Source organism: Antennarius striatus, chromosome 7, assembly GCF_040054535.1.
Source record: "Antennarius striatus isolate MH-2024 chromosome 7, ASM4005453v1, whole genome shotgun sequence".
Classification (NCBI taxonomy): domain Eukaryota; kingdom Metazoa; phylum Chordata; class Actinopteri; order Lophiiformes; family Antennariidae; genus Antennarius; species Antennarius striatus.
The window spans coordinates 19,418,447-19,446,365 of NC_090782.1; the positions used below are offsets into that span (position 1 = coordinate 19,418,447).

At 39.7% G+C, this 27,919-nt stretch overlaps 3 protein-coding genes across 5 annotated transcripts in view; 2 read left to right on the forward strand and 1 right to left on the reverse strand.

Moving 5' to 3' along the window:
* Nucleotides 1–1,370: 1,370 nt before the first annotated feature.
* Nucleotides 1,371–3,066, reverse strand: LOC137598451 (uncharacterized). Its single transcript, XM_068318580.1, has 4 exons — nt 2,938–3,066; nt 2,249–2,840; nt 1,849–1,964; nt 1,371–1,509 (listed from the first exon to the last, which is right to left on the reverse strand). Exons 2-4 carry the CDS (start codon nt 2,837–2,839, stop codon nt 1,371–1,373), a joined length of 846 nt encoding a protein of 281 aa, XP_068174681.1. The 5' UTR covers nt 2,840; nt 2,938–3,066.
* Nucleotides 3,067–3,376: 310 nt separating this feature from the next.
* On the forward strand, nt 3,377–12,573 carry r3hdm4 (R3H domain containing 4). Of its 2 annotated transcripts, XR_011036740.1 has the most exons (9): nt 3,377–3,584; nt 5,075–5,232; nt 5,433–5,554; nt 8,554–8,671; nt 8,747–8,832; nt 9,192–9,277; nt 10,010–10,146; nt 10,237–10,292; nt 10,453–10,515. XR_011036740.1 is itself a non-coding variant. In XM_068319591.1 (8 exons), the coding sequence occupies exons 1-8, from the start codon at nt 3,544–3,546 to the stop codon at nt 10,554–10,556; spliced, it is 771 nt and encodes a 256-aa protein (XP_068175692.1). In that variant the 5' UTR covers nt 3,377–3,543; the 3' UTR covers nt 10,557–12,573. The 2 variants fall into 2 exon arrangements, 1 of the variants encoding a protein (XP_068175692.1); XM_068319591.1 differs by lacking the exon at nt 10,010–10,146 and having other exon boundaries at nt 10,453–12,573.
* Nucleotides 12,574–22,362: 9,789 nt separating this feature from the next.
* Nucleotides 22,363–27,919, forward strand: part of arid3a (AT-rich interactive domain 3A) — a 44,956-nt gene continuing 39,399 nt past the window's right edge. For both annotated transcript variants that reach the window (XM_068320115.1, XM_068320116.1), the window contains exon 1: nt 22,363–23,490. The gene's annotated coding sequence lies outside the window, so the exon portion shown is untranslated. The remainder of the gene's footprint in view (nt 23,491–27,919) is intronic.

Genomic DNA, 27,919 nt, shown 5'->3' on the forward strand with positions numbered 1-27,919 from the left:
TAGAACAACAGACAAGATGCACTTTCAAGGTATCATCTTTGTTGAAACTGAGGCATTAGAGACAGATCTATCTGAAGTACGAACCAAAAGTTATACAGCTTTGGTGCCTTTATCACCTCTTTAACAGATCTGAAGCTTTATAGCCTTTATCAGGTTCATGAATCTTGCACTGTGTCTTCTCTTTTGTCTTATCACCACAAAGTCATGGTATACCTATCAAGAAATGATATAATGCAAAGCTTTATTTTTTAAAAAAACAACAAGGATTGGTGTTCCTCAGGACCCTGTCACTAGACCCCTCACAGTGCACTTTTTATTTTAAAAAAATGCTGCAATCAGTCAAATAGTACCCAACATACAGTATGTGTTAAATGTGATCATTAAGTTGATAATAATATCAAAGAAAGTTATATGTTGTTTTTGTTTCTGAATTTTGTTGAGTGTCTCAAAACTTTTTGCAGGTTCCAAGCCAAAGACCTGTAAAATGTCAATAATGCAACTTAAAAAGTGTTACGGTTTTGTAAAAACAAATTAATTTTTTTGTTCATCCTTCCATCTTTTTTTATTTTGTGTTATTTTAAATTCCGTGATTGGCCAAGTGGAGGGTGCTTGGTATTTACCATCGTAATATAAGTCATGTGTTTTGTCTCAAATCTCACATTAAGCTTCCTGCACAGATCTTGTGTTACAAATTTCAAAACATATCATGGAATACTTTAATTCATACTGATGTGACTCATTAGGGTTTGAGTTTAAAATACTTCTGCATCACACTACACACTCCAAAATCAATTTTGAAGTTCATTTTGAAAGGTAAAACATATCAAACAATAAATATGCACTAAAAAAAGAACAATTCATACTTTAAAAATCAGATGAAAGTACATTGCCTTTCTGCTTTTTAAAATTTTAAGATTCTTTCATTAAACTGTTTTTACAGCAGAAAAATGATACAGGTCTGACTTTCAGTGGATGTTGTTACTACACTGTAATGCAGTGTTACATAGACAGAAGATTGTTACAATTGTAACTATAAGCATGAGACGAGCATTAAGTATCAAAATGAATTCAAATTTTAGTGTTTCAAAAGGTTAAATGTAGAGAAATTATGCAAAATATAAACATTAAGATGGATTAAAATGGTGGGATGTCTGTTCTATTGAATGTATTCTTATTAATGCTTGAAAAGATCTACTTGAACATTTATCTGCATAAACTTTTAAGATTAGATTATATACTCCAACTGCTCCTAAAGAATTAAATGGGTATACTGTATGTCTATTGTGAATGTTTTGTTCTAAATAAAAATAAACAGTTTCTTTATCATTTTTTAAAAAACTTTCTTGTTCCAGTTTGTTCATTTCAAAGAGTCACTCGGGATGCTGGAAATCACAGTTTTTCTTGGTCATTGTGAGAATGAGCCGTGGTTTTGGTGCAGGAAGAAGTGGAGGTAGGCTCTTCCATCTGTTTAGCTGCCATCCATATTCTGAAGTTTCTTTCATCACTTCACTGTTTAAAAAAGAAAACACAAAATCATTTTCCTGGATGATTTCATCATCTTCCGGTGAGATATTCAGATAAATAAGCATTTACATTTAGACACGGTAGCCACTAGTTGGCAAAAAAAAGACTGATAAATCAAAAACAAACTTGTCCAAAAAACATGAATCCATTGAGGTGTATACAGTAGTTTACAACATAGTAAATAACATTTAAATGACCCTCAAGAACTGCCAAAAATACATGTCAGCTGGGTTCCTATCATCATTAATATGATCGATTTGCCGCCTACTCCCATCCATCAGACATTCACTAGCAGTCATGAGGAGGTGATCAGACTGGACATACCTCCATGGTCCTTCATCAACAGTGCTCTTCTTCCTCCTCAGTTTCTGTGAGACCGCCTGCAGCAGGGCATCCAGGCTGGACAAGGAGATGTCAGGAAGACCAAATTCGGCAGATCTCTACCCAGAGAGCAAGAAAGGAGGTTTAGACCGATGTGTAGTGGGTTTTTTTTGTTTTTTGTTTTTTTTAAGTTTTTGTAGAACAGAAAATGTATATCCAGATCCCGTCATTAGTTACAAGAATTCTTATATTAAGTACAGTACTTCATAAAGTTGATAATAAAGACAAAGAATACTTTAATAATCCCAAAGGGAAATTATTTCATTTCATGTAAATATCTTTTGTAGAAAAAAATATTTGTACTTTTGCTTTGAATATCAGCTGGTTTATCTTTTTTACTCACACTTTTGGAGAACAGGGGATTGTCTGTCAGGGGCCTGCAGTCTGGGTCCTGGCCTGTAACTAACCCATTACCTTCATTATTGAGGTTGGGAGCGATGGTCTTCATTTGCTCTGTTAAGCTGATGGGAGGAAGGGGTTTACGACACCTGGTCTTCTGTTGGACAAAACACGCTGATGTTGGTACAGAGACAGGTGGTAACACAAACTGAAGACTCTGTTTCTTATCCAAATTCAATCCTGCATAGGAAGCTTTTGGATGGAGTTTTTGTTCAACTACTTTGGGGACAAGTAGATCATTTATGTTCTTGGTTTCCGGTTTCTTTTTATTTGACCAAACGTGGTCCTCTTCTTTCCTCTCCTCTTCATCCACAAGTTCTTTGGCTGCTGCCAAAACAGGCATGAGGTTAACACAAAGTCTCAGTATGTTCCCTGATGTCTCATTTTTAGTAGTGAGACATTTGTTGTTTGATGCTGTAATTTTATTCTTCTTTAGCCTCACAGTTCTTGTCCCCGGAATAGATTTTACGATCATCAGGGAAGTGTCTGGTTCTGGTGCTTCCATTGGTCCTGGCCTCGTCTTCTCTTTCGACATTCTGAAGTTTTCATGAAAATACCTTCACCAATATTGTCACATGTAGTCCATACATCTCTTTAAAAAATATATATTTCCTGTAAAACTAGAAACTTTACCCAGAACTGAGTTGTGCCAAAAGCAGTCTCTCATGATCAAGAACCAATTTGACTGGAGGTCTGTCAGGGTGTTACACTGGTTGTTATGGAAACATGCAAACATACCATTCAAGCGTGGGAAGATTCCTTCTTATTCCGGGTGTAAACAACGTTTGAAACCATTTAAAGGTGCTGATTATTTAGATTTTTTATTTTTTTAATTGTGGAAATGTGAAACATTTTCTTAAAGTGATTATAAAAACACTATGTTGGGTCAAGTGTGCCACAAATGTTCTCCTCTTAGCTTGACTCACATAATCAAATTAAAAGCATCGTGTCTGATGCGGTCCAAAACATCCCAAAATTCTGAATGAAGTTGTTATTATCAGAACATTGACTTTTAAGCGCAGACAGAGGAGAGAAAAAGAGTAGAGTGACAATTCTTTGCCTGACTTTTATTTTGAAGGGTCAGCTCACGATCAAGCGCTAGCTAGTAGCTACTTACCAGCTAATCCGCCAAACAAATACAGTCTTTGAGTTTTCAATTTCACCCCTTCGTCCTTTATTTTTCACCCGTTCATTAAAGACCCGGGCTTGACATTCCTCCGTTTATTTTGCTGGAATAAGATGGTCGTTTTGACAAACAACCATGAGGAACGGGATTATATGTGAGTTAGACTCTCCTGTACATGATGTTAGCCAGGTATTTAGCATTAGCCAGAATTTTAGCTCCAATTAAATGGCTCGTTGAGTTTTAATACAAGTTATGCTTATATTGTAATGCAGGCTTGTATATTATCTAAGACATCCTAAACCTCCGTGTTAATTTATAACTTTCATATCATTTCTAGAGATCAGTTTTGTTGTAAATATTGAGGTTTTGACGCGTTGATTTGTATTTTTGTCGCTGACCTTTTAGCAGCTGGCTGTCATTATATCCCAATATAACTTTAAAGATGTTTCACGTCTTATAATCTTATAATAATAGTTCCTATCACTAGATTAACAATAACAGTAATAATAATAATAATACCAGTAATAAGATTTGCTTTTCGTACAATACTTTGTGGTTTTATTGTGATAAGGCCGCTGCCTCGATGTCTACGTGTTAAATGTTTCGCATTTTAACAACGTGAAAATATGTTATTAAAACTAATCAGCCACAGATCTGCACCTTTTTTAAAAAAATTTTTTTTTTAAAAATGCAGTAATATTATTAAGAACTAGAGGTGCTCAATCAGGGGTAATAGTAGTAAGATGTTTTATAGTAGTGGTTGAGGCTAAAAATGGCATCAGCTGATCACGCAACACCCACTGACCTACATTTGTAGCCCGTTTACTGATGAGATGGTGGATCCACAGACAGGGGTTTAAAACACATCATTCTCTTTTGTTTTGATTTGAAAATAATGACACATATTTATTAATTTTTATACCTTTTCATCATTATACACAAGTTCCTCGTTGATTTACACAATTTCCTCCAGGATTAATAAAGTATATCTAACCTATCTAATCTATCTAAACACATGGACCACAAATTGGATGAAGCTGAATAATATCCTTTGTGCTTCCCATCTGCACACATTATAGTAGCAATCAGTCAATATCCTCCTTAGAGACTGACACAATCTCCAGAGGTCATCCTTTGTCAGAGGTGTGTCACCCATTCAAATGACCCCACAGGTTTTCAGTGAGGTTTAAGTCTCGGGGCCTCAAGAGATCCAAAAAATCGTCCACTATTCAGGTGACACCTGACTGACATGATACCCCTGCTGTGATGTTCATGCAAACTTACTTTAGAATTAGTTTGGCAAATCATTTGAAATGAACTGGAGAAAGGCTCGCTAAAAATTATGATTCAGGTTCAGTCAAGTGTGACCATATATTATGAGTTCACACTGAATTCCCACGCAGATATTCAATTTACCACCATTATTATGCAGACAGATGTTTTTGCTGAGGTGCGTAGTGTCCATCCACCCAAGATTTAAAAATATCAGCCAGAGACAAAGTGGATACACAGTTTAAAGCAAGAACAATACAAGAAAACGTCACACAAAATACAGTATTCTTCTCTATCTTTGTGTACTTAGTGTGTTTTTTGCGTTTTCTTTTACTATCATCCATCTACATTAATAGTCATCTGTTTTCACAGCCTGATAGAGGAGCGGAAATGCACCTCACTGCCCAGCTCTCCTGCCAAGCGAGTGTCTCCAACCAAAAAGAAGCAGTTTTTTATCAGCCAAGCCATCCGCAACTCTGACCTCATTCCTCGAGCCAAAGGCAAGAAGAGCCTTCGCAGACAGGAGAACAGTAAGCTCTCATTTCAGAAGATCAGATTATAATGTGAGCCTCGATATCTTATGCTTCTACAATGGAAAAGATCATTTGCACTGGATTGCTCCAGAAAATTTTTTTTTTTTGTATTCACAAGGAATCAAATGTAAAATTAATAAATCTGCCAATTCCATAACTCTTGTCATTTATCACTTTTATTCTCTTTTCTCTAAAAGCACGCTTCCTTGCTAATCTTCTTGAGAGAGACGAGTGCTCAAAGGATGATCTGGAGGTTGGCAGTACCCCAGCGATTCCATCCATCTTCACAGAGGCCTGCCCCAATGGAAACTACGTAGAGGTAAATTGTCTTCTTTGTAATCCCTGCACTTACAGTATATTTAGATACAGTATTTTCCACACTATAAGGCGCACTGGACTATAAGGCAAACCCTCAATAATTTATTTGTTTTATAATGCATTTCATATATAAGGCGCACCGGATTATAAGGCGCACACAATAAAAAATAAATACAATTTATTTGATAAACTGCAGCGGCTGTAGTTGCGCAATCCGTCCACTAGATGCTGCGTGCTGCTCATGCAGTCATGATTGCATTCATGACTTCCTGACTACCTTTGAATGGCCCCTATTGTTATGTCAATAAGCCATTCTGAGCGTCATCAAGGAAACCTGATCACTTGATCACTTTGCCATCTTAGAAAGAAGTCAACACGCATATTAAAAAACTTGACATTAAAAACTGGTCAAATTCATTACGAGTGCAGTCAGTGCGAACAGAGCGGATTATTTCCTGATCCGAAGTTTGAAGCAGGATATTTAAGCTCCGACGTTCGTCTTTGTTTATTAATTAAATATTTTTTCGATCGATCGGTAGTCCAGTCGGAGGTGAGGTGCAGCTATTTGCTGCTGTGTGTCCAAAACAATTTTTTAACTAGTTTTTAATGTCAGGTTGCTAATTTACTGGAAAATATGACGCTGTTTTACTCCTAGAACTGACTTTAACGTTGGTGGCTCACCGCCGTGAATCTCACAGCACGTCGCTGCAGACAGAATACACAAGCCTGAATGCGCCCCTCCGCCGCCCGCCCAGAGATATCATCTACATTTGTAAATCAATGCAGCACACCCGTTGGCACTTTTGTCTAGCAGTGACTGCTCTTGAAATTTCAGAAAAGGCTGGAATTTCAGCTTTGAGGGTCTTTCATTCACCTTTATGCCAGTTTCTCCGTGTGTTTCCAGATGACAGCACAATGGCTTTTTTAAGACCAATTAAGTTTAAAGTGGGTTATTTCCGACGCCAAATAGTTAGGAAATACTGAGATCAGTCAGTCAGTCAAACTTTATTAATAGAATTGTTGAAAGTTCCTGATGTTTTGCTACGTAATCACCGGTGCTCCTACAGTCTGCTCTACCGTCTGAGAGCAGCTCAGTCAGAGCCCGGACTTCGGTGCAGGGCTCGAAATTAACTTTTTTTCTTGGTAGCACTGGTGCTCCCAAATTTAGAAGTTAGTCGGACCAGCAAAGACTTTAGGAGCACCGACCCAAAAGCAAGGCAGTGATGGAGACCGATCCGTCCATCTCCGTTCCGCGAGCCTCTCCCTCGCCAAGGAGAGCAGCCACAGGTTTCCGGCAGGTCCACACTCATGTTTCCGCATCAAACGAACTGTCGCGGTAGTGCGTTAGAGGGTGCACACTCGGCGCCTATGCGTTTTCCCAACATCCACACAAAACTGTATGAGAGACGCTCACCTGAGGATGCTGCATTGGTCCGCCTCCGGGTCAGGGGCCAAACCGAGGCACTACCTGGGTGTGGCTTAAAAAGCTTTGTGGCACGCTGTCAGGCCAGCCCAATACCTGGACTGAACCATTTTGGTTATTATTGGATTGTTTTGTATATTTAAGCATCACTAAAAGATGTTTTATGTTGCTCCAAACTCCACCATGCCTTTAGTGAACATTCATTTGCATTTTTCTCAGTCATTTTGCCCTCAGCTCAGACTTCAGAGAATAATTCTGCGCAAATGATCTGTGCTTTGTTTCATAGTGGAGCTTCATGTTACCACTTTTAATTAATGCTACGTGTTCAAACTATATAAGGTGAAATGGTTTTGAACTGCCTGATGGAGGAATAAATATAAATTTCGTCCACTCATTGTTAACCAGCGGTTTTCCTCATTAACCTCCCTTCGTTTGGAGCTATGCTGTCTCCCTCCTTCTGTGCTCCGCTTTAGCGGTAAACTCACAGCGGCAGCGGGCTGTCTTACTTCCGGGTTCGCTGACAGCGCTGAGTAGAGCTATTACCGTATTAATTGGAGGAGCAGCGCCCGCCGTCTGTAGATAGATAGATAGATAGATAGATAGATAGATAGATAGATAGATAGATAGATAGATAGATAGATAGATAGATATATACTTTAATGATCCCAAGGGAAATTCAGGTGACATCTGCTCGCAAGAGATACAATAAATACACACAACAATGACAGAAAGTAATGGCACAGCCAAAGACCCTGTATAAGTTACATTATATGCATGCTGTTACATAATTATAACAACAGGAAAAAGACTAGCCTAAAATAAAAGGAAGGAAGCATAGGCACATGGGAGAAGAAGAGAAGAAAGAGCATTGGGTGTAGCCACGAACTGCAAGTAAAAATGCGCCAAGAAAAATCGCCAAGAAAAATCGCCAAGAAAATCTACTCTCGTGAATTTATCATGGAGTGGTCACAGGTCCAGAACCGCGGTCCGCAATTTGGTGACCCCTGCTCTATAGATAGAAAGAGTGAGAAAGAGTTCGCCCTGCTTCGCCCTGCTTCGGTGATGCTTGACTACCGTTGTTAGGGGGTGAAGGCCCGGTTGCCTTGTGAGGGGGCTCCCCTGGTGGCGGAGTGCGGCATGACTGGTGGCCAGACTGCTGGCTTTTTTCAGCGATCATGTTTTTAACCAATATTAATATGAATATTAATCCATATATAAAATGCACCAGATTATAAGGCGCACTACGGGATTATGAGAAAATTTTAGGCTTTTAGGTGCGCCTTATAGTGCGGAAAATACGGTAATTGGATTTTACTGCTTGTGATGAGCTGGCATCTTATCCGGGTGTACCCCACCTCATGCTGTTGCCAGCCCAGATATGCTGCAGCAGAGGTATAATCCTCAGAGTGTTTAGACAATCACTTCCACAGGAAAAAGGATGGATGAATGGATTTTATTTTCTCGACTCCTTTCAGAAACCTAAGAATAAAGCGGCTGCGTCTCCTCTGTGAACCAAACATAATCACAGACAGTCTTGATGATTAAAAATGGTCGTCATTCTTCTCTCATCCTTTTAGCCATGGAATGACTTCATGAACTGCTCTGGTGAGGAGCAGGAGAAGTTATTGTCTCTGCTGGAGCGGGAGGGAGCCAAGAAAAAAATCATAAACCGGCTCCCTAAAGACGAGAGGAGTGGTGAGCGTCTCTGTTTATTGACTGACTTGTTTTCAGGTGTGGTTGTTTGACTGACCATCACTTGTCTCTTCACAGTAAATGTTGCCTTCACTGCCCAGGACTGCTTCCAGAGGATCGATCGCAGATTGCGAGTGACTCTGAGACGGAAACAAATCCCTCTGGTGAGTGATGTCTGTGTATGATTGTTGTATAAATCAGTCAGAAAGGGAATCATTGCACATGGAACTTAATGTGTTACTACCTTCTTGTTTTTCCATGCTGCGTATATTAAACCTGTCTCTTTTTTTACCTCTGTTTAACCTATATATCATATGCATTTTTTGTCTGTTTGTAAAAGCGTCATAACCAAATATTTTGACGCAAAAATCAAAGGAAGACAGACAAGTTTGAGTGACAAAGGAATCATGACAACCCATGGAACGTTTTTGTTCAAATTCAAACTGTTGAGTTTCTAGAACTGTTGTTGTTGTGTATTGTTGTCACCCTTTCTGTAACCCTCTCTTTTATAATTTTCTGACAGGGAACTCTGGAAGTACTTGAAGAAAAACTTTTGAGCTTCTTCAATGCTCAGCCACGCTCAGTTTACACAACCAACCTAGCCAGCAGGTTTGGAAATCTTTCTCCTATAGTCTTAAATATTATTTATAATAAAACTTTGTGTCAATGTTCCCAAACAGTGAAAAGTAGGGAATTTGAATGAAGTCCAGGACACCTTGACCTCCTATAGTTGGGTTCCTTAAAGATACCATTCCATTGCACTGTGGTCCCCCTCTGGTGTCATGTTTTACTTCTATTAAATGAGACAATGTGAGAGATTTGTGACAGAAAAGGAGAAAGACAGGCTAACCCTATGCACCAATGTGCAGCAATGAATTTTTGGCAACTGGTGACAAGGCATGACCCTGTCACTAGTTGTCCTTCCCTAAACAGCTTTCTGTTTAAATGGGGATCCTTCCACTGGGAACGATCAACAAAATCTGTAGTTTTCAGATACGCCCTGGCCCAGTTGTTGCCTCATCACAGTTTGGCCCATGTGAAAGTTACTCAGATCCTCGCGGTCGCCCGTTTATCTTTGCTTCCAACTCAGCGACTTCATGAACATATTCAGTAGCTGCCTCATACCTGTACATCCCACCCTCTGACAGGTGCCTTTGTGATGAGATAACCCATTTCTTCACTTCACCTGTCAGTGATTATCATGTCGTGGGTGTTTGGATGACAGTCCTGGCTCATGGTCGTATAAAACAGTGGGCGGCGTTTTGGTGTCTGATAAACCTTCAAGCTTACAGAAACATGACTCAGGCTGAGCTTCCTGGATCTTATTTCATGTCTCACCAGTGCCTGAAACAACAAAACACCACCCGTTCAGTTCCGTCTGGCCTTTTATCACACTTCCCGAATACACGTGAAATCTTTTACTCATGTACAAGCTAAAGATCACGTGAAACCTCTAGGACCCACACAAGGAAGTGGAGGTACTGAAGCAACAGGAAACAAAAAAAGAAAGGCAAATAATTTGAAATTGATCAGATTTTATAACCTTGCTGTCTCTGTTTGTGAATCAGCTTTGAGAGACTACTGCTTCATGCTGTCTGCCAGTATATGGACCTTGTTTCTACAAGTGAGCACACACACACACACACACACACACACACACACACACACACACACACACACACACACACACACACACACACACACTCTGGAGCAGTATGTCAGACTAATCCATGCTTTATAACTGAATAAGGAGAGCGATCACTGTGTCTTTGTTGGACTCCCAGGCACCTACCAGAACGGTTCACGTCAGACTGAAGTGGTGAACAAACAAGAAGAGTTTCTGCCACCCAGACCTCTGCTCTCCGTCTACGTGGAGCAAATGAGTTGAGATCAGGACCGCGTCATGTTTCCACGACAGTGCTCTTCTGCAGGCAGGAGCCTAAGAGATGTCGATAAGACGCGCCGTCTGTATAGTGTCTGTTTAATGTTGCAAAGCTCAGAAGGAAAAGATGAAAAATGCTTCTCTTTTGTTGCTCTTTGGTCACTTGTGACAAATTTTCCATTCACTCTATCTAGATCTTAAACTGTAACGTACAAATCTTTAATTGTAGTTACTAAAGTTGGCATCTGTCTGAAAAGTAGCTAATCCTGTGCACGTAGATTTTGCATAGACTGCGCAAAAGAGGTCTTTTACAAAAAATGTAAAAGTTTCTGCCCTACTTGTGAAAATGTAATAATAATTTCTTATCAAAGTTGTTACGGTTGCATTTTCGGATGCCACACAGTGTATTTGATCTGATAACCTTGTTTTTATCATGCAGAATTTGTAATTAAATTAAAATTTTCACAAAAGTTTCCAGACTTTTGTGAAAAGTTTAATTTAAAAAAAAATGGGGCTAATTTATTCTTTTCTTTTTCTGTCATTGCCCTCTTTTGATGCGGAATTGACAATAATGAAATCTTACAGGCAAATTAGATTTGTTTTCTGCTGTCCCCTTTCACACTGCAATGGATTGAAACTGACAAGTTGACACAAAATAAATTATTAATTTTCAGTTGCAGGAATAGAAAGCAAATATTATGCTGCGTGAACCCATATTGAATATTAACCAATAAAATATGAATTAATATCAGTCAATATTGACATGACTGTAATGGTAATGACATTTTGTAGGGATGCTGTGAAAGGTGAAGCGATCAATGCCTGAAGCATTAGCCTGTAGGATTTGTGTGTGTAGTGAGGTAATGAGCATGAATATTAATAGTCGTCTTTCTTTGCAAACACAGAAACAGGATTCATCAAGGTAGATCATTTCGCATGTTCGAATGTGCTTGGGGTGTAACTGTTTGATTATTTTCCCCAAATCACAAATGAGAACAAAGTTCCTGAGGCAGTTTCTTCAGAAACTAATTTTAATGGGGGGGGGGGGTTACATACTTTAATATTTCTTTTTGCCACTTTTTTCCACATCAGCCAAATTTATAAGTTATGATTTGAAGCGTTTGCTTGCCTGCTCACCAACTAAACTGTATATATCAACAGAATAACGGTTGAGCACAAGCTACATACAAGATGACACTGAAAACGTATTCGAAGCTTTAACCTTAAGTCTGATTTTATCTACTTATCCAGTTTCCTATGCAGGAAACTGCAGCTTCTTATTTCATTCATCAAAAACAAAAGGAACTTTTTTGCTCGCACAGGTTTATCATGGATTTTGTGTAACATGCAACATGCACTCAGTTTACATATGACAGAATTCTAAAGCCTCTGTCTTTATGTGTACGTTTAAAGAGGTATACTGTATGTACAGTAGATGTGTTACATCGGTACGTCTGAGGTGCTTTGATAAATATCTGCCAATTTGTGACTCTCGGCATTGTTTTCTCTCACTTATCTACAACCCTGTAAAAAAATCTGCCTTATGAACACAGGTTTTTGTGCTTTTTAGACATATTTACATGTGTACTTGACTGGACTTTTGAAACACGATTAAGAAAACTGAATTCTGTTATGTTTTTATGCTGTCGTTGGCAGTGTACTGTAATGAACTTGACCTGTTGGTGCAACAACCAAAGTTTTATTTTTTTTCTCCGTATCTCAGGCTTTCAAATCCTCACTCTGAATGTCTTGTAGATATTTCACATGGTGTCATTTTCTGTGTATTGTGTATTTTCCTTGAGATTAACTTGTACCAACATATTCATCTGTACCTAGGGGTGCTACCAACTTTCTCAGCACAGGTACAAATATTTGTGCTGTAAATAAGGAATGTGCCAATATTTGAATTGAAACAACCCGTAACCGTCTGAAAGCTTTATAATCCACATTGAGACATCTTTTTGTAAATAATAGCATGTTTGCTACAGTACCTATTTATAATTAACACTGCAGCCATTAAAGGAGTTAAGAAATGTGTTCTCATTTCTTCTTTTACTGTGTATGTTTTACTTAAAACTTGTCTGTGTGTGTGTATGTGTGCGTGTGTAGATATATGGTTAAAAGAAATGTTTAGATGAACAAATACAAAACAACTCTGCATTAACTCTCCACTTCAGGACAGGGTAGACAGTTTAGATTTGTTATAGTAAAAAAAGACTACATAAAAGTGCTTTGTGACTATATATATATGTCCCTCTCACCCTTGTGGGCCGGTATCTGTGTGTCATCCCCAAGCTCGGGTCCTCTACCAGAGGCCTGGTAGAGGACCCGATCTTTTCGTGTTCCTTCTTCCTGATGTTGGCGTCAGCTGGAATCGCCACATCTATCCCCACTGCTCTCTTCTGCTCTTTGTCCACCACCACTATGTCCGGTTTGTTAGCCAGCAGCTGTTTGTCGGTCTGGAAGCTGAAGTCCCACAGGATCTTAGCCTTGTCGTTCTCAACCACCTTCGGTGGTATGTCCCATTGGGATTTGGGTACTTCTAGTCCATACTGGGTACAGATGTTCCTGTACACTATCACAGCTACTTGGTTGTGCCTTTCCATGTATGCTGAGCTGGCGAGCATCTTACACCCTGCTACCACATGCTGGACTGACTTTGGGGCTTCTTTACATAGCCTGCACCTTTGGTCAGATCTACTGTGGTAGATATTGGCCTCTATTGCCCTTGTACTTAGGGCCTGTTCTTGTGCTGCCATGATCAGTGCCTCTGTGCTGTCTGTCAGTCCAGCTTTATTCAGCCATTGGTAGGTCTTCTTGATATCAGCCACTTCCTCCATCTGATGGTGGTACATGCCGTGTAGGGGCTTGTCCCTCCATGTTGTCTCCTCCTCCTCCTCCTCAGGTTTCTGCTGTCTAAGGCATTCACTGAGCAGTTCATCTGTTGGGGTCATCTTCCTGATGTACTCTTGGATTTTCGATGTTTCATCCTGGACAGTGGCCCTGATGCTCACTAGTCCTCGGCCTCCCTCTTTCTGCTCAGTGTACAGCCTCAGGATGCTGGACTTGGGGTGAAACCTTCCATGCATGGTGAGGAGCTTTCAAGTCTTAATATCTGTGGCTTCTATCTCCTCCTTTGGCCAGCTTATGATCTCAGCGGGGTATTTGATGACTGGCAGTGCATACATGTTGATGGCTTGGACCTTGTTCTTGCCATTCAGCTGACTTCTCAGGACTTGCCTTACTCTCTGGAGGTATTTGGCTGCCTCCTCGTGATTGCCATTAGCCTGTGGAATTCCAAGGTATTTGTAGGTAAACCCCTTCAGTTCTGATCACCTTGCCTCTTCTTGATACCATCCGGCCACATTTGTCTAATCTGAATCACATCCCTATGTCATTGCTTTAGATCCTGATGGTGTGGATCAGTGAGTCGACTTATCGCTAAATATATATATATAATGTATATATATATGTATATATGTATATAATGGACTTTAGAATGGTGTATTAATGTGTAGTAAATATACTTCCGTCATTCTGACATCCATGTTCATATTATTCATATTGTCTTGTGTGGTTGTGCGTGTCACCGTCGCACATCTCAATATGTTGCAGATGAGTGGAGGTGAGTCTCCCTGAATAAAACTGAAGCCAAAATTATTTGTTTCAAATATAGAGTTTCTTGGGGTATTGCTGTGTGGATCAACTGTTGTATTGCAAAACGAGCAAGTAAAAATGTGAGCAGTGAGTCTGAGGAAGACACCTGGGGTCTGAGTCCTTCCTCTAGGTGGGGTACTAATACAACACATAAAGATCAACAAAGTTCACCTTCATGATAATTGAACAAATTGTATAAGTTATCTACACTTGTCATTGAAAACTGATCACTTTTTGCTGTCATTTTTAATTAGCCAAGTAGAAAGGCCGAACAAAGCATCAACTAAAAATGTTAAAAGTGAATTTGGACATCGACTTTGATGCTCTGTGCCCCACAGTGTCTCTTTCTTGTGAAGTTTTGTGTCTAAAAAAGGGGTTCAACCAAATTCTAAAGGATTTCAGCTCCACAATTTCTTATAAAATGTTAAAAACAAATTAATCAAGTGAATTAATCAGTTTATCACATAAACGTGTGTGTCAGTGTTAAGAGTAACAGAAGGAAAAGGTCAAATTCTGTCATTCTGTACCCACATACTATTGTTATATTTGCATATGAAAGAACAACAGTGTGAAACAACCGCCTACATAAACTTATGATTACCACATTTACAGTGTGTACTTTTTGTCAACACAATGCACTTGTTAAATGTATCATATCAGCATAATGGAAAGCTCTCACTTCTAGACATGCTCTGCATCACTTCATCAAAGTCCGACCAGAATTTCTCCTTCTCCTTAAGCTCACATCCTACCTGTGGAGCATACCCGCTAACAACATTGAACATCACACCTTCTATGTCTAGCTTAAGACTCATCACTCTGTCCGACACTCTTTTTACCTCCAGGACATTCCTAACAAACTCCTCCTTCAAGATAACTCCTACTCCATTTCTCTTCCCATCTACACCATGATAGAACAACTTGAACCCTGCTCCTAAACTTCTAGCCTTGCTACCTTTCCACCTGGTCTCCTGTACACATAGTATGTCTACCTTCCTTCTCTGCATCATGTCAACCAACTCTCTACCTTTTCCTGTCATAGTTCCAACATTCAACGTCCCTACTCTTAGTCCTATAGTCTTGGTGTTCCTCTTCTCTTTCTTCGAGCGAACGCACTTTCCTCCTCTCCTTCTTCGACCAACAGTAATCCAATTTCCACCGGCGCCCTGTAGGTCAACAGCGCCGATGGCGGTCGTTGTTAACCCGGGCCTTGCCCGATCCGGTATGGAAGTCATAGGTTTGATTCGCATCTTTGATTTGGCAAAAGTTTTACGCCGGATGCCCTTCCTGACGCAACCCTCTGTATTTATCCGGGCTTGGGACCGGCACAATAAGACACTGGCTTGTGTCCTCTTGCAGCTACATTCATAATGGAAAGCTATGTACTGGACGGATGCTGTTAATATTAAACCTGAAGTGATTAAAGCTTTATCTTTAATCTGAACTCTTGATTGTGTTTAAAAAGCTAAAAAGTTCTTGTGAGCTGTTTTTAGTACCTGTGTTATTTTGTTTTTTTGTGTCATTAGATGCTCACATCATTGTGGGTTATAAACCCAGTAATTTTCTGTGTTGACCTCACCCTTGCAAAGATGAACTGCAGCTGACGTGTATCATCAGTGTTGTATCACTGATATTCTGATTAATCTACTTGTCGTCACCGCAGAGAGCGTCAGCGCTGTTTGAATTTAATTTTATGTCTGTATGTGTCAGCACAATGGATACACCTCTGCCCTGGATCCCATGACATGTGATGAGGCAGATGGTGGCTCGCTTTTCTCTTTAAAATATGTTGAGCTTTTTTATTTTAGTAAGCAGCTGCAACCAGCTACTATCCAGTCAGCATTCACAGACTTTTTCTTTTCTCAAAGTGTAAAATACCTTTTTGGATCACATGGCCTATGACTTTAAGGACATTTCAGCCACAATGTGATGAAGACAGTAAAATGTATATTAAAGTGTAATTAAATGAGACTGAACATCTCATTTTCAGTCAATTTAAATGTTCACTTTCCCACACGAATGAGCACTTTGTTTGAATTAGTTAACTATGCCCCAACTTTCAAATGTGTAATTAGTCAATGTGCTTCACCCAAATTTTTAAAATGTAGTGTTCAGTTGTGATCTTCATACATATTCAGAGTTTATACTTCCTGCTGGAGGCTACGGAATGCAAAAAGATGATGTAATAAATTTAATTCCATTTTGTGGAAGTTTTAATGGCTGAACCTCTGTTACTAATAACCATTTGAATTATAGCACATATTCAGCAGAATATAGGTTCTTTTTTCTAAATAGTGATGTGAATATTTGCTAAATTTATTCGAATGAATGAATTTATTTCTATTTAGATAAAACACAAAGAAATACAAACTGTAAATAAGTATCAATAGCTGGTTTAGATCATACACAGCTCATTTTTAACTTCATACGGTTTTCAGACCAGCAGCTGAAATCAACAATGAAATAGAATGTAAACACTGAAATTCAAAATAAATAAGCAGCTTTCTTTAAAAAAGATTAGAAGGAATAGTGGAGTCTTTCCATCGGCCAGATCTTGCAACTCATGAGATAGAAATGTTCAAATTATCAACTTCCTTTTTTCCAGAAATAGGATTAGCAATTAGTTCTGGTGTCGGGGACTGCACCAGACCTGGGCACCCGAAGTGTTCTGGCCCTCATTAAATAAAACTACAACCAGAACGGGCCCTCGCTCTCCAAGTATGTGGCAGCCAAGGCGTCGCTGCAACGACTCTGACTTTTTATTCCTGCGAGGTTTCCATTATCACCTCCTTGTACACAATGAAAAGTTTTTAAAAAAATCATACATACCTAAATATGTCTGACAATATTATATGTGAACATGTCAGCATCCACCACGGTTAACTAATACTACTAAAAAAAATGTTAGACTTCTTGTTGGGTTTGTATAAGAAACCAAAGGTCTTTTTGACCATTAGGATGTCTCTTCACTCAGAGCCAGACCTCAGTACCCAGAAATTTAAAAAAATCGAAATCGTTGAGACACGTCTCATAATTAACATTACAGTTACATCAATGTCAGGGCTGATTAACCTGCAGATCATTTCTCTTTAAAGTAATGGATGAAAAACAAAAGTCTGACAGCAGTTTGGGTTGATGTCCAGTCTTTTGCCACCCCCATAAATTCACACCCTGGCATTTACCCCGTCCCTCCACGAAGAGTGGGGCAGTGTGTGTGTGTGTGTGGGGGGGAGTATGGGGGCAGGCCACTGCTGATTCAGAGGTTAGGAATTTGCATCTGATTACTGTTTGTCAACCAATGATGTGACGGTGCAGACCGGAGCGTCTCTCCACGCCTCTCCGTCGGGCTGAACGTTGCGGGCTATGAAAAAAGACACTTACACTCTGAAAACACAAACCCACGCAAAAGCGGAACGCGAAGATACCATGCAGTCACATGAAAACAATTTAATCGAAGCCGATATACGTCTGAGGTGCTTTGATAAATATCTGCCAAGTTTTGACTCTCGGCATTGTTTTCTCTCACTTATCTACAACCCTGTAAAAAATCTGCCTTATGAACACAGGTTTTTGTGCTTTTTAGACATATTTACATGTGTACTTGACTGGACTTTTGAAACACGATTAAGAAAACTGAATTCTGTTATGTTTTTATGCTGTCGTTGGCAGTGTACTGTAATGAACTTGACCTGTTGGTGCAACAACCAAAGTTTTTTTTTTTTTCTCCGTATCTCAGGCTTTCAAATCCTCACTCTGAATGTCTTGTAGATATTTCACATGGTGTCATTTTCTGTGTATTGTGTATTTTCCTTGAGATTAACTTGTACCAACATATTCATCTGTACCTAGGGGTGCTACCAACTTTCTCAGCACAGGTACAAATATTTGTGCTGTAAATAAGGAATGTGCCAATATTTTAATAAACACAACCCGTAACCGTCTGAAAGCTTTATAATCCACATTGAGACATCTTTTTGTAAATAATAGCATGTTTGCTACAGTACCCATTTATAATTAACACTGCAGCCATTAAAGGAGTTAACAAATGTGTTCTCATTTCTTCTTTCACTTTGTATGTTTTACTTAAAACTTGTCTGTGTGTGTATGTGTGCGTGTGTAGATATATGGTTAAAAGAAATGTTTAGATGAACAAATACAAAACAACTCTGCATTAACTCTCCACTTCAGGACAGGGTAGACAGTTTAGATTTGTTATAGTAAAAAAAGAATACATAAAAATGCTTTGTGACTATTTTATATATATATATATATATATATACATCTCCCTTGTGGGATGGTATCTGTGTGTCATCCTCAAGCTCGGGTCCTCTACCAGAGGCCTGGGAGTCTGAGGGTTCTGCGCAGTATCTTAGCTGTTCCTAGGACTTCGCTCTTCTGGACTGAGGCTTCAGATGTTGTTCCAGGAATCTTCTGGAGCCACTCTTCCAGTTTGGGGGTCACTGCCCCAAGTGCTCCAACTACCACAGGGACCACATTAACCTTGATCTTCCACATCTGTTCCAGCTGTTCTTTCAACCCTTGATACTTCTCAATCTTTTCGTGTTCCTTCTTCCTGATGTTGGCGTCAGCTGGAATCGCCACATCTATCCCCACTGCTCTCTTCTGCTCTTTGTCCACCACCACTATGTCCGGTTTGTTAGCCAGCAGCTGTTTGCTCGGTCTGGGAGTTAAAGTCCCACAGGATCTTAGCCTTGTCGTTCTCAACCACCTTTGGTGGTATGTCCCATTGGGATTTGGGTACTTCTAGTCCATACTGGGTACAGATGTTCCTGTAAACTATCACACCTACTTGGTTGTGCATTTCCATGTATGCTGAGCTGGCGAGCATCTTACACCCTGCTACCACATGCTGGACTGACTCTGGGGCTTCTTTACATAGCCTGCACCTTTGGTCAGATCTACTGTGGTAGATATTGGCCTCTATTGCTCTTGTACTTAGGGCCTGTTCTTGTGCTGCCATGATCAGTGCCTCTGTGCTGTCTGTCAGTCCAGCTTTATTCAGCCATTGGTAGGTCTTCTTGATATCAGCCACTTCCTCCATCTGATGGTGGTACATGCCGTGTAGGGGCTTGTCCCTCCATGTTGTCTCCTCCTCCTCCTCTTCCTCCTCAGGTTTCTGCTGTCTAGGGCATTCACTGAGCAGTTCATCTGTTGGGGTCATCTTCCTGATGTACTCTTGGATTTTCAATGTTTCATCCTGGACAGTGGCCCTGATGCTCACTAGTCCTCGGCCTCCCTCTTTCCGCTCAGTGTACAGCCTCAGGATGCTGGACTTGGGGTGAAACCTTCCATGCATGGTGAGGAGGTTTCAAGTCTTAATATCTGTGGCTTCTATCTCCTCCTTTGGCCAGCTTATGATCTCAGCGGGGTATTTGATGACTGGCAGTGCATACATGTTGATGGCTTGGACCTTGTTCTTGCCATTCAGCTGACTTCTCAGGACTTGCCTTACTCTCTGGAGGTATTTGGCTGCCTCCTTGTGATTGCCATTAGCCTGTGGAATTCCAAGGTATTTGTAGGTAAACCCCTTCAGTTCTGATCACCTTGCCTCTTCTTGATACCATCCGGCCACATTTGTCTAATCCGAATGACATCCCTATGTCGTCGCTGTAGATCCTGGTGGTGTGGATCAGTGAGTCGATCTCTCGCTCACTCCTGGCATACAGCTTGATGTCATCCATGTAGAGGAGATGGCTGATTGTTGTCCCGCTTCGGAATCGGAATCCGTAGCCACTCTTTGTGATGATGTGACCAAGGGGGTTCAGGCCAATGCAGAACAGCAGTGGTGATAGTGCATGCCCTTGGTATATGCCGCACTTGATGTTAACATGGGCAATTGGCTTAGAGTTAGTCTCCAGGGTTGTCTTCCACATTCCCATTGAGTTCCTGACGAAGGCTCGTAGTGTCCTGTTGATCTTATACAGTTCCAGACATTCCAGTGTCCACATATGTGGTATTGAATTGTACGCTGTCTGGTAGTCTATCCAGGCGGCGCACAAGTTGGTCTGCCTATTCTTAAAGTCTCTGTGTACTGCTCTGTCCACCAGTAGCTGGTGCTTGGCTCTCTCTGTCTCTCTGTCTCTGTCTCTCTCTCTCTCTCTCTCTCTCTATATATATATATATATATATATATATATATATATACAGTATATGTATATAATGGACTTTAGAATGGTGTATTAATGTGTAGTAAATATATTTCCGTCAGTCTGACATCCATGTTCATATTATTCATATTATTGTCTTGTGTGGTTGTGCGTGTCACCGTCGCACATCTCAATATGTTGCAGATGAGTGGAGGTGAGTCTCCCTGAATAAAACTGAAGCCAAAATTATTTGTTTCAAATATAGAGTTTGTTGGGGTATTGTTCATCTTTTAAGGCTGTGTGGATCAACTGTTGTATTGCAAAACGAGCAAGTAAAAATGTGAGCAGTGAGTCTGAGGAAGACACCTGGGGTCTGAGTCCTTCCTCTAGGTGGGGTACTAATACAACACATAAAGATCAACAAAGTTCACCTTCATGATAATTGAACAAATTGTATAAGTTATCTACACTTGTCATTGAAAACTGATCACTTTTTGCTGTCATTTTTAATTAGCCAAGTAGAAAGGCCGTACAAAGCATCAACTAAAAATGTTAAAAGTGAATTTGGACATCGACTTTGATGCTCTGTGCCCCACAGTCTCTTTCTTGTGAAGTTTTGTGTCTAAAAAAGGAGTTCAACTAAAGTCGAAAGGATTTCAGCTCCACAATTTCTTACAAAATGTTAAAAACAAATTAATCAAGTGAATTAATCAGTTTATCACATAAACATGTGTGTCAGTGTTAAGAGAAACAGAAAGAAAAGGTCAAATTCTTTCATTCTGTACCCACATACTGTTGTTATATTTGCATATGAAAGAACAACAGTGTGAAACAACCGCCTACATAAACTTATGATTACCACATTTACAGTGTGTACTTTTTGTCAGCATAATGCACTTGTTAAATGTATCATATCAGCATAATGGAAAGCTATGTACTGGAAGGATGCTGTTAATATTAAACCTGAAGTGATTAAAGCTTTATCTTTAATCTGAACTCTTGATTGTGTTTAAAAAGCTAAAAAGTTCTTGTGAGCTGTTTTTAGTACCTGTGTTATTTTGTTTTTTTGTGTCATTAGATGCTCACATCATTGTGGGTTATAAACCCAGTAATTTTCTGTGTTGACCTCACCCTTGCAAAGATGAACTACAGCTGACGTGTATCATCAGTGTTATATCACTGATATTCTGATTAATCTACTTGTCGTCACCGCAGAGAGCGTCAGCGCTGTTTGAATTTAATTTTATGTCTGTATGTGTCAGCACAATGAATACACCTCTGCCCTGGATCCCATTACATGTGATGAGGCAGATGGTGGCTCGCTTTTCTCTTTAAAATATGTTGAGCTTTTTTATTTTAGTAAGCAGCTGCAACCAGCTACTGTCCAGTCAGCATTCACAGACTTTTTCTTTTCTCAAAGTGTAAAATACCTTTTTGGATCACATGGCCTATGACTTTAAGGACATTTCAGCCACAATGTGATGAAGACAGTAAAATGTATATTAAAGTGTAATTAAATGAGACTGAACATCTCATTTTCAGTCAATTTAAATGTTCACTTTCCCACACGAATGAGCACTTTGTTTGAATTAGTTAACTATGCCCCCACTTTCAAATGTGTAATTAGTCAATGTGCTTCACCCAAATTTTTAAAATGTAGTGTTCAGTTGTGATCTTCATACATATTCAGAGTTTATACTTCCTGCTGGAGGCTACGGAATGCAAAAAGATGATGTAATAAATTTAATTCCATTTTGTGGAAGTTTTAATGGCTGAACCTCTGTTACTAATAACCATTTGAATTATAGCACATATTCAGCAGAATATAGGTTCTTTTTTCTAAATAGTGATGTGAATATTTGCTAAATTTATTCGAATGAATGAATTTATTTCTATTTAGATAAAACACAAAGAAATACAAACTGTAAATAAGTATCAATAGCTGGTTAAGATCATACACAGCTCATTTTTAATTTCATATGGTTTTCAGACCAGCAGCTGAAATCAACAATGAAATAGAATGTAAACACTGAAATTCAAAATAAATAAGCAGCTTTCTTTAAAAAAGATTAGAAGGAATAGTGGAGTCTTTCCATCAGCCAGATCTTGCAACTCATGAGATAGAAATGTTCACCTCAAATTATCAACTTCCTTTTTTTCAGAAATAGGATTAGCAATTAGTTCTGGTGTCGGGGACTGCACCAGACCTGGGCACCCGAAGTGTTCTGGCCCTCATTAAATAAAACTACAACCAGAACGGGCCCTCGCTCCCCAAGCATGTGGCAGCCAAGGCGTCGCTGCAACGACTCTGACTTTTTATTCCTGCGAGGTTTCCAGTATCACCTCCTTGTACACAATGAAAAGTTTTTAAAAAAATCATACATACCTAAATATGTCTGACAATATTATATGTGAACATGTCAGCATCCAGCACGGTTAACTAATACTACTAAAAAAAATGTTAGACTTCTTGGTGGGTTTGTATAAGAAACCAAAGGTCTTTTTGACCATTAGGATGTCTCTTCACTCAGAGCCAGACCTCAGTACCCAGAAATTTAAAAAAATCGAAATCGTTGAGACACGTCTCATAATTAACATTACAGTTACATCAATGTCAGGGCTGATTAACCTGCAGATCATTTCTCTTTAAAGTAATGGATGAAAAACAAAAGTCTGACAGCAGTTTGGGTTGATGTCCAGTCTTTTGCCACCCCCATAAATTCACACCCTGGCATTTACCCCGTCCCTCCACGAGGAGTGGGGCAGTGTGGGGGTGTGTGTGTGTGTGGAGGGGGGGAGTATGGGGGCAGGCCACTGCTGATTCAGAGGTTAGGAATTTGCATCTGATTACTGTTTGTCAACCAATGATGTGACGGTGCAGACCGGAGCGTCTCTCCACGCCTCTCCGTCGGGCTGAACGTTGCGGGCTATGAAAAAAGACACTTACACTCTGAAAACACAAACCCACGCAAAAGCGGAACGCGAAGATACCATGCAGTCACATGAAAACAATTTAATCGAAGCCGATAAACACACTTATCTCCTCTCATCTCGCTCTTTCCCCCCTGTTTCGTCTCTGTGCGTTGCCGACGGAGGAGACCGCATTCACACACGGGGAGAACAGAAATGTGTCTTCCGGTTCCAAAGAGCGTGAAAACGGAACGGAAGCCGATTTGGTGAGTTTATATCTGTCTTTATTTCCCGTTTGCTTTTCTCGTGGATGTGCAGTGTGGTCAATGGAGTCCTCGTGGCTTCCTTCTAATTTGCTGCTTTTCCTTTATTTATCAGTCATAGGACGCAGCTTCCCCCCCCCCCCTTCTTCTTTTCTTTAAATCGATTATCGAATAGACTGATCGATAGTCGATTTCGAAGGTAACGTAGGCGGATTCGCTCACCTGCCATATGTCAACCCACGAACGTGTTATAACCTGCGGTTATAACATGAGACTATTACCTTCACAAGAGTTGGTGCTTTCATTTTTATCCACGATTTGTCGACGATTACTTCGATTTTTAATCGACATATAAAGAGTAAACAAACGGAAACCGACATTTTTTTTCTACGTTATTATTTAAAAAAAAAAAAAAAACCACTTCAGTTTATTAACCAGGGTTTGTATTTAGAATTTCACATTTTAAAAGCTAATAATACAAGCTGATTATTTACAGATTCGATCGGGGTGAAGATCGGATAAATAAACCGACTGCTGTTTGAGATTCATTAAAGTGATTTCTTTAAATGATTTTTGCTCCTGGTGTCACCATTTCTAAGTTGAATATCTTTCCACATCGCCATCAAACAATATTGACGTTGCAGTTCTTCCAATTTCCCCTCAAGCTGAATATTTTAGGCAATATTTGAAATGTTTTGAGATATTTGAAATGTCGCAAAATCTTGTGCAACATATTCATCAGCATTATGACAAAGCTGCAGTCCTTCTGGTTAGCCCAGAATAGTGCATATCCTTTTGGATGTGTGCTTTGGAGAAGATGAATCACCTTAAAATGATCTGTTCATAGAAATTGTTAAACAAAGCATCAGCTGTGGAAAAAAGGGAATTATATATACCATAAGTTGGCATTTTATATATGTGTAAAAGTTTGGTAAGACTATCCTGTGTGGGTCTTGAGATATAACTTAAAAATTACTATTTCTGTAGAAACCTGGAAAAAAACAGAATGTAATTTATTGTGCAGATGGTCACCCTTCAGACTCATCTTAACCTTGTTAAATATGCACCAAAATGAGACTGATGTAAAGGTCGAAATAACAATATAATTATTACAATTTTGGAACATGGTTGAGATGAGCGTTGAGTTTGGGGAAGTTATAGCCAACCTTCAGACTCACTTTAAACATCATATTTCAGTTAACTAAGATTAAAATAGGCATTTAAATGGTGAAGCTAGTTGATCTAGGAAAATAAAGCTATACACCCCTCCATCAAAGGGTTAAAAGCCTGCCCACATCCAACACAGCAACAACTGCGTCTCTGAAGAAAGTAGAGCCTGATTTAATTTAATGTTTGCGTGAAAGCAATTCACAAAATGCGGCTATATGAATTAATTTGATGCTGTTTATAGACATTTTTGCTGCTTACATTATTAATGTTCGAAACAAAGCAATATTAGTGTTCATCAGGTGTTATTTCAGTCTTTTCCTGGTTGGCTTGTGTCAGTTTCTTGCAGGTGGGATATCTCAAAGTGTTTGCTATTTCTGTTGAAGTGCAAAACAAAGGTGGAGCTGGCAGATAAAAGAGTCTGTCAGCAGATCAAGTCAAATCCAACATGTCAGGGGGATGATATGGACACAATGAACTGCCTTCACCACTACAGCAGAGCTGTGGCGGTGGGGGAGAATCTGCTGTGTTTCACTGACACTCTATTTCTTTTAAATGACGTCTGCAGTAAACTTTTCATCAAAAGTGAATTCAAAAAGAGCTCAAGGGTCCAATTTTCAGTAGAAACTGCCAAGCCTCACAGCCACAACCAAAACTGACTTGGTTTGTGGTTGGTACCATTGTGTTTTTTTAACCGTGTAATGGGGTAAGAGGAGAATAGGCACAGGAAGTTAGTTTGTTTTTGTGCCTCACATAGCACTTTGTCTTAATGACCTTAAACATACATGTTCTAGATGTGAATAGCCCGGTTTCAATGGACATTTTCACTAACCAGATATTATCAAGACTGTTAAATAGATGTTTGTAAGACTCAGATATTTCAAGATGACGTCTAAAAACATAAAGATGCATTGTAAAAAAGAATAATCCTCCTAAGTTTTTGTGGTAAGAGCAAAAGTTATTAACCTGTATGTGTAATTTTATTGCATAACTGAGATGGCACATATAAAATGCAGTTGTCTTGATTAACAGTCGCGACTTCACCTCATCACAGATTTTTGGTAGGCGTGATACTGTACGCACATTTTATTGGCTGACGGCATCTGGAAGTGCGGTAGGAAGTGTCCTCCACCACTGGTCAAACTCTAGATGGCTTTTACTGCATCTGGTGTCTTTTGTTACCAACATATGGCACTATGGCTGTAGGTCTGGCTTGGCCTGACCTCAGCTTGCCAATGTGATTATTAAGCACTGAAATTATTAAGAGGGATTACCTGGCACATATTAATTCCTTCACTCAACCAATCTTCCAATCACCTTAGATTCTTGTCCAGAAATTCCCACACTAATCTGTTTGGTCCAATCTGCTTCTGTGTTTTCACAATGGAGGAAGTACCGGTACTTCTTCAACAAGCCGATGGGTTGAGGTGGGGCCATTAACTTTTTAAAACACTTGTGAGGTACTCAGTTTGGGTTTTTATGGATGCCCTGAAATTTTCCTGATAGATTAACAAAAATTTCAAGGATTATAAACCATATTGATTGTGTAGTACACGTTTATGAAATTATATAAGTTGTGTAAATAGTATTCAAAGTCTCTTTCATTACTTATAATTGTTGTTTGCCCTGAAAATGATAAGAATATCAGTGTGAATTATTTTAGACTGGAGTTGACAGGTCCTGCAAACACACTATGTCAATATCTTAAGAAAATTGCTGGTATTGCCTCGAGAAAAATATTCTTCCCATGAAAGAAAAAAACTGTTCCAATGTTGATGAAACAAAAGAGACCACAATGACGAGATTTGCTTATAAAAATGCCGGGGGCCCAATTTCTAATCTTCCAATGTGAGAATTTTTTTTCCCCTCTCTTTTATGTCTTTGTTTATTTAATTCATATTTTTGACGATTGTTCATATGGAACAAGAAATACTGTTGTCTGACAGGTAAGAAACAAAAAAGATAGCTCACTCACAAGACAGTTAATGAAAACACGTTTTAGCTTTTCATTCATTGCATTTTTTTTCCCCCGTCAGACATTTCACCTTGGACTTTTGATGAAAAACTTGTTATTATCTCGTAATGGGGGTTGAAAGAGCTGTCAACTTGTCTGTCAACCCTGTCAGTCTTCTCATGAATTTGAAGTTGTATTGTGGGTTCCCAAGAGTAAATTTTCTGCAAGTTCCTTCTGATAACAAGTAAAAATAATCCTCTGGCTTCAAGTAGTTGGTGAACTCAGGTTCACGCAGTGTCCTGTGTTTTAGCAATGTTTGTCACAACAACAGTTCAGTGGGTAGATGTTAGATGGATCCATCCTTTCATGTGTTTAATGCACACGTTATAATTCTAGGCAGAACGCGTTGTCATTCAAATGTAAACAAATCAACACAGCTCCCTGCAAAGAGTCCCAAGCTGGTCTCTGCCGGAGGGTGTTTTTTAAGCACATTTGGAAGTGATAAATGTGATATCCAGATAGGGTAGTTATTTTGCCTGAGAGCATTACGACTGGGTAAGTAGCAGTCATTGGCATTTGGCCCGTAGATGTAAAATGGCTGTGCATTTACGACAAACATGCACAGACAAGAGAAACAGGTCTGCCGTCTGTTTTCTCGTTATCAAACCCTAATTCTTCAGTGTCGTGAAGTCTCCTCTATATGTTGTTGCTGCGTTCAAATCACCCTTCGAGGTAGAAAGGCGTGGCTTGAAATTAGTGCTTGCATTGTGTCTTTGGAATATTTCAGTAATAGGCCACCTGTATGTGTCAGAATTAATTTTGGCACCGTGAGCTGGACTGCGTGCAGCGCTGCAAGCTGCCCTGGTGTGTTCGACATGAGAAGCAGCATGTCTTGGCTGACTTTCAGCTGTTTCTGTGCCAAAAGCCACATTTCGTTTGAACACTCTTTCTGTCTTCTGCCAAAAAATGTTGTGGGTGTGGGGTAGGATGGGGTGGGGGTAACCTCACAAGTGACTTCATTGCCTGGGCCTGAGCCATGGGGGAATCCTAGCAGGGCTGATGGTGACGCAGGTAGTCAGCAGACCAAGGAAGGGTTTTCAGGATCCCCTGCAGTTCCCGCATTAAGCCACTGGAACCGTTTGTTGGCTATATCTGTTCAGGCAGTGATGGGCTCATGGATCAGCGCCCCAGTGATCTATCCCGGTATTTGTCTGCCTGGATACTTGCGCACACAGCTGAAGCAGTTTTATTTCTGCCCTGGTAACCTGCCAAAGCAATCACAACCTAATCTAATCAGTTCCACACGTCCCA